General features: G+C 42.4%; 1 protein-coding gene across 1 annotated transcript; it reads left to right on the forward strand.

Moving 5' to 3' along the window:
• SARC_02475 (ethanolamine-phosphate cytidylyltransferase) lies at positions 1-5,970 on the forward strand (the record flags this gene model as incomplete). Its single annotated transcript, XM_014303755.1, has 10 exons — positions 1-128; positions 598-725; positions 1,030-1,081; positions 1,574-1,709; positions 1,944-2,036; positions 2,667-2,712; positions 3,934-4,110; positions 4,406-4,523; positions 5,037-5,175; positions 5,936-5,970. The coding sequence occupies 10 exons, from the start codon at positions 1-3 to the stop codon at positions 5,966-5,968; spliced, it is 1,050 nt and encodes a 349-aa protein (XP_014159230.1). The 3' UTR covers positions 5,969-5,970.

A 5,970-nucleotide genomic window follows, 5' to 3' on the forward strand; every position in this document is an offset into this window, starting at 1 on the left:
ATGCACTTTGGACACGCCAATTCGCTGCGACAAGCGAAGGCCATGAGCGACTACTTGATTGTGGGTGTGCACACAGACGAGGACATTATGAAAAATAAAGGACCTACTGTGGCTACACAGGAGGAAAGGTGAGGTCTATTTCGCGTCTCACTACAGAGTTCTTTGTGTCTTGGAACATCAGAGACGAACTAACTTTCGTCGGAGGGGTGCGCAGAAACACAGAATCGTTCCCATGCGGATGTATCTATCATACATACACACGGTACAGCAACTCACATATTGTCAACACTCAATACATAGGCTAGCCATGATCTTTAGACGCTCACACATCGACTTCGTGTGTGAGAGGGAACATATATTCAATTTTTTGAGTTTGGGATGGGTTTTCAGTGTTGCGATTCAAAAATCGTTCAGATGACAAGCCATCACAGCAGCTGTCACAGACGCAATTCATCCATGTACGTTGTAGACTCGCAAGCGGTAGCTAGTCTTTCGTACTCGACCAATGCTTGATACTACTCTGTATGCTCATCCCCAACCTGACAAGCACCTAGACCGCACTCAGAACTATCCCCCATAACACACTCAATTGCCCAGATACAAAATGGTACGTGCGTGCAAATGGGTTGATGAGGTGTACGAGGGTGCGCCGTACGTCACGCAGCTGGCTATGATGGACAAGGAGAACATCGACTTCGTAGTCCACGGAAACGACATCACCTGTGGTGGGTATCCTGTGTACATTTACTCATCCAAATAGAAGTATATAGTCATATACTCCAGCGTAGCTCAAACACTCGGCGGTATTTTTATGCTCATATACGTACGCTGAAGGGAAGTGTATTGCCATATGGTAACATGCTCGCGTAGCACAAGCACTCGTCGGTTTAAAATTGGGGTAGCGTACGATAGAGCAATATTCTCCAGGATGAATTTTGGTCCTGGGCATGCACTTACGTTTTAGAGTGGACTTTTGCTATGGGGGAGCTCGTTTCATCGCGTCTCGTGCTCATTTCTTATTGTACTCAGATGCGGACGGGAACGATTGCTATCAGGAAATCAAGGACGCTGGTAGATACAGGTAAGCTAGCTGGCTTCTGTATATGTGTGTTTAATTGGGGTATGAGCATAGATTTGTGCTGGCATGTGCATGTTTGGTGGTACCTTCAATGTATAAGACTGAGGTATGAGTAAACATCAGGTTATGTATACTAGCTCTGCAGGTATATATATATACATATATATTTATATATATGTATCTATACCAATATATATCTATATATATATATGTGCGTGTGCGTGTATTCGTGTAGGCACACATTTGTGAATTGCTTGTAAACCAAACCCGTTCTCCCGAACCTGAAATGATTACTTCTCAGTGAAGTCCTGTGTCTACTGCTCCGGGGGTGTGAATCCCGGTGTTGGTGGTCTGTCTTGAGAACAGTATCCCCCGTAGTATGAGCCATATCAATATCACAGCAGCTCAACAGCTATCTGTCTGTGAGTCAGTATTACTATCGTTGCGTGTGTGTGTTCATATCTTCTTTTTTTTTGCACTTGTAAACCTCGATAGAGAATGCCAAAGGACTCAGGGGGTCAGTACAACGGATCTAGTAGGGCGCATGCTGCTTTTGACAAAGACTCACTTCGATCGACCGCAAGACGGTGAAGCCCCCTCCCATATCGAGGATATGTATAAACATGCCCAGGTATGGCAGCTGTCTGTGAATGTGTTTAATGTATGTGCACGCAAACTCTGATATCCATATCGGTATTACACGAGTCTCCCTGGTCCAAATGCTGTGTGGAACATGAAGCCCTATATCAGTACAGCTACTCGATATTCCTATTTGTTTTACCTTTATCCGTCGAACTCAATTGTATAATAATCATCCCAAGTCTGGCCGTCTATTGTGGTATTGATTGTCTCAAATCTGGCACAGGGTGCGGTTAAAGGGAGTCCCTACACAGGTGTCACCCAATTCTTGCAGACATCACAGAAGATCGTTCAATTTTCATCGGGAACGGAGCCAAAGGTATGCAGCATGATCGTAATCTGAAGTGAACAAAAGGTTGATACCTATTCGTGCGTATGTGGATATTCTCAAATACAAAGCAGAAAATTCAATAATCAAGCCGAAGACACTATGCAAGCTCATCTATCATTGATCCGCTGCTCGGTTTAGCCTGCATCGTGTATGTATTCTGGGTCGGAGTTTTCTGACGATCTGAAATCGCGACAAGTCTCAATTCAAAATTTCATCTAGACGCGATCAAGGTTCAATCCAGTAAATCTATACCCCGATTCAAATGGCACGAAAAACAATATTCATTGAGACTGTAGTCACCAGATTTTTGTGTTGACACTTTTGCCCTTTACCCAAATCCTTTCTCGTATATATGTATATATGTATATATATATGCTGATGTTTATGTTGAAGTTGATGTTTATGTTTATATATATATATATATATACCATGTCTAAATTATGCTTGTTATCTCCAGGGTTGACAGCTCATACACCCTTTAACTCATCTGTTCGTCTGGGATGTTACTTCAGCTCACACCAACCACATGTATCTCTCTATACTTCTATTGACTTACGGAAATAAGTTGAGGCTCGTTTTGCTTACACCATATCCCTCCGCTTTTTCAACGCTGCACAGCCCGGAGACAAGGTGGTGTACGTGTCAGGAACGTTCGATCTATTCCGTAAGTTGAAATTAGTTTGCCGCACCCCCCAACATACAACCATTAAACACATTCAGTCTTTATTTATGTCATACGTGTATTTGGATCACTTCTATATAAGTATATGTATATCATTTGAATAGAAGTATATGTGATATCATTTGGATATAAGTTTATGTGTATCATTCGGATGTAAGTATATGTATATTGAAAATAAGTATGCGTATATCATTTAAAATTTTAAGAATGCGTATATCATTTGGATATATGTATAGCATTTCTATATAAGTATACTTATATCAATTGAATATAAGTTTATATATATATCATTTCGATGTATGAATATATACATCATTTGACTATAAGTATATGTACATCATTTGACTATAAGTACACATATCATTTGGATTTAGGTATATATGTATATCTGTATATATATCATTTTGATAGTATATGTACATATCAGTGTGTGAGTGTATTTGGATCATGCAGTCCAAATATTTCGACAGCATATAAGATATAGGCTGCTTCCCGTGCACCATGACAAGTGTGATCGTCAGGCCTAGTTTTATTTATATCTTATTTATATCAATGCCGCTCTGAGCAGCTTGTAACCACGTATAACGGGGTTTAAACGGGTAGTAATAGCGCCGGTCCTGTTGTGAAATGCGTGGATAGGCCTGCGCGTCTTGTTTCCAACTCATATGTGTGTGCATTTACGGGCGTGGGGGGGGTATCCGTGGGTATCTCGTGCTCAGTGTATGTATGTGTATGTATGTGACGTGCAGATATATGCCATATGACCACAGCCTGCGTATTTATGTGTGCGATAAGCATTACAACACATGAACGCAGCCCCTTACGCCATGCATGAGTAGTATCTTCATTATATACGTATCCCTATTTTCATTATATACGTAATCCATATATCCAGTATATACGCAATCCATATCTTCAATATATACGTAATCCATATATCCATTATATACGTAATCCATATCTTCATTATATACGTAATCCATATATTCATTACATACGTAATCCATATCTTCAATATATACATAATCCATATATTCATTATATACGTAATCCATATCTTCGTTGCATACGTTATCCATATCTTTGGGTATGCGCGCTGCAGTTCTAGGGCACCCGAATGTGACTATTCGATCATCCGTTTCTTTTTACATACCGAATTCCTGCCAACAAACTCCACGTGTATTCCCCCCATTTCTGCCACAGATGCCGGACACTGTGACTTTCTGGAAGCAGCCAAAGCCAAGGGCGACTATCTGATTGTGGGGCTGTACACCGATCTGGAGGTGAACGCCTGGAAGGGCTCCAACTGGCCCATAATGAACCTGCACGAGAGGACACTATCGGTCCTAGCTAATCGCCACGTGGACAATGTAGTTATCGGTAGGTGTGCGCATGCTTGTGAGTATGTGTGCACGTGTTTGTATACACGTGTGGGTGATGGGATGTGTATGTTGGTTTGACTGACCACGGATCAGAAGTGGATGAATAGGAAGGCTCTCACTAGCGTCTTAATAACTCGCTCAGAGTCGAGTAGATAAACCACTGACATGTGGGTGTCTATATGACTATATGCAAACTGTAGTAAATAATACATCAGCGGTCTCCTATTGTACCGAACCTTAATAACATGCCTATGAAACTATGGGAGTGCTCATTCCTACCTACTTGGAACCAGGCGCGCCAATGGAGTTGACGCCTGAACTGCTGGAGCACTTCCACGTGGACGTGGTGGTGCACGGGGAACGACCTGTGGCTAAGAAAGACCAGGGCGTGGATATATTCAAAGTAGCCAGGTATGGTAAACAGAGAGCCCTGTTTGATGTTACGATAAGATAACCCTGTATGATGTTACGATATGACAACCCTGTATGATGTTACGATAAGATAACTCTGTGTTACGATAAAACAACCCTGTATGATGTTACGATAAGATAACCCTGTATAATGTTACGGTTCGATGGTTGTGGGAGAGGGCATGGAGACACGGTGCCCGACTGAGATGGGTACAGTAACAGTCGTTACACTGCAGAACCACTGGCGGTTGTACACTATGTGCGATCATACACGTACATAGATGAGGTTTGATTAATGCAAGCCCGTATATTGGAGTGTACATACTGGAGTAGCCTTATTTAGCAAATGCGTGTTGATTCTTGATATGATGCGAGTATGTGAAATAGAGCGCTCAGCTTATGCCAGGATAACTAGCAGAGACATGTGCAACTTAAGAGTGGCAGTGAGTTGCATGCATCAGAGTAACTATCTGACACATGTACAATGCTCTACGCGTGGTATGATCATTGTAGGGAGAAAGGTACAGTGGAGACTGTGCAGAGTGGCAGCGAGTTGCACGCAGAAATGGTGGTCGAGCGGATACTGAAAAACAAGCAGATGTACGAGGAAAGGAACCAGAAGAAGATTGACAAGGAACTGCGTATTATGAAGGTGTGTTCCTCAGTTTAATTGTAGAGGCAGATCGGGTTGGACCTTCATATAGTGTCAATAGGCTGAATACGTGTATATAAGTCCCTTTACTCGTACTAACTTGCTTGGTAATTGATCGGAATACCGATGTCGGGTCTGTTGGGTACCGAAAAGAGTGCGTCAGAGGGACATGCGTGCATGTATGTGTATGTGTGTTCGGTCGTTTGTGTCCGTGTAGAGGTGTGTGTGATTTTCATGTCTATCTGGTATTGCCGTCCATGCTTTCCCATCTAGCCCCGTCTTACGTTAAGTTGGTGTCTCGATGGTGCAGGGCGATTGTTTCGTTCAATATAATCCGAATGTATCGAATGCAGCACCCGCAGAGTGTCTTCAAAATCTATCGTTCGTGTACTCAGTCGTCATATCCGAGGTAGATTCTGAGATCGCTTGCTCACGCACTGGTATCCCTATGTAACGATTGCACATGAATTGGTTTATCTCTGATTCTCCAGCGTACCCCAGCTGTGTCGGCACTCGTTTGTAGCGATTCACTATCACAATAATTGTCCACAATATCCCTACTACTGGCAGAATCTTCCTATCAAGTGCTCTGATATACGTCATTTCGATCCTCAGATCAAAGCTTATATATCATACAACGTTTACGTATTGGAGGTGAAAAATGTAATCAATCGAACGTGAACGCCTGCCTAGGCGCATCTGGCAGTAATTACCTCGTATTATATTACGTATGAATACATTTTGTCTCAATTCTCTGCAGGCCGTCGAAGCTGGTACAATCAAGATGAAGTAGGC

Source organism: Sphaeroforma arctica (assembly GCF_001186125.1).
Source record: "Sphaeroforma arctica JP610 unplaced genomic scaffold supercont1.112, whole genome shotgun sequence".
Lineage (NCBI taxonomy): Eukaryota > Ichthyosporea > Ichthyophonida > Sphaeroforma > Sphaeroforma arctica.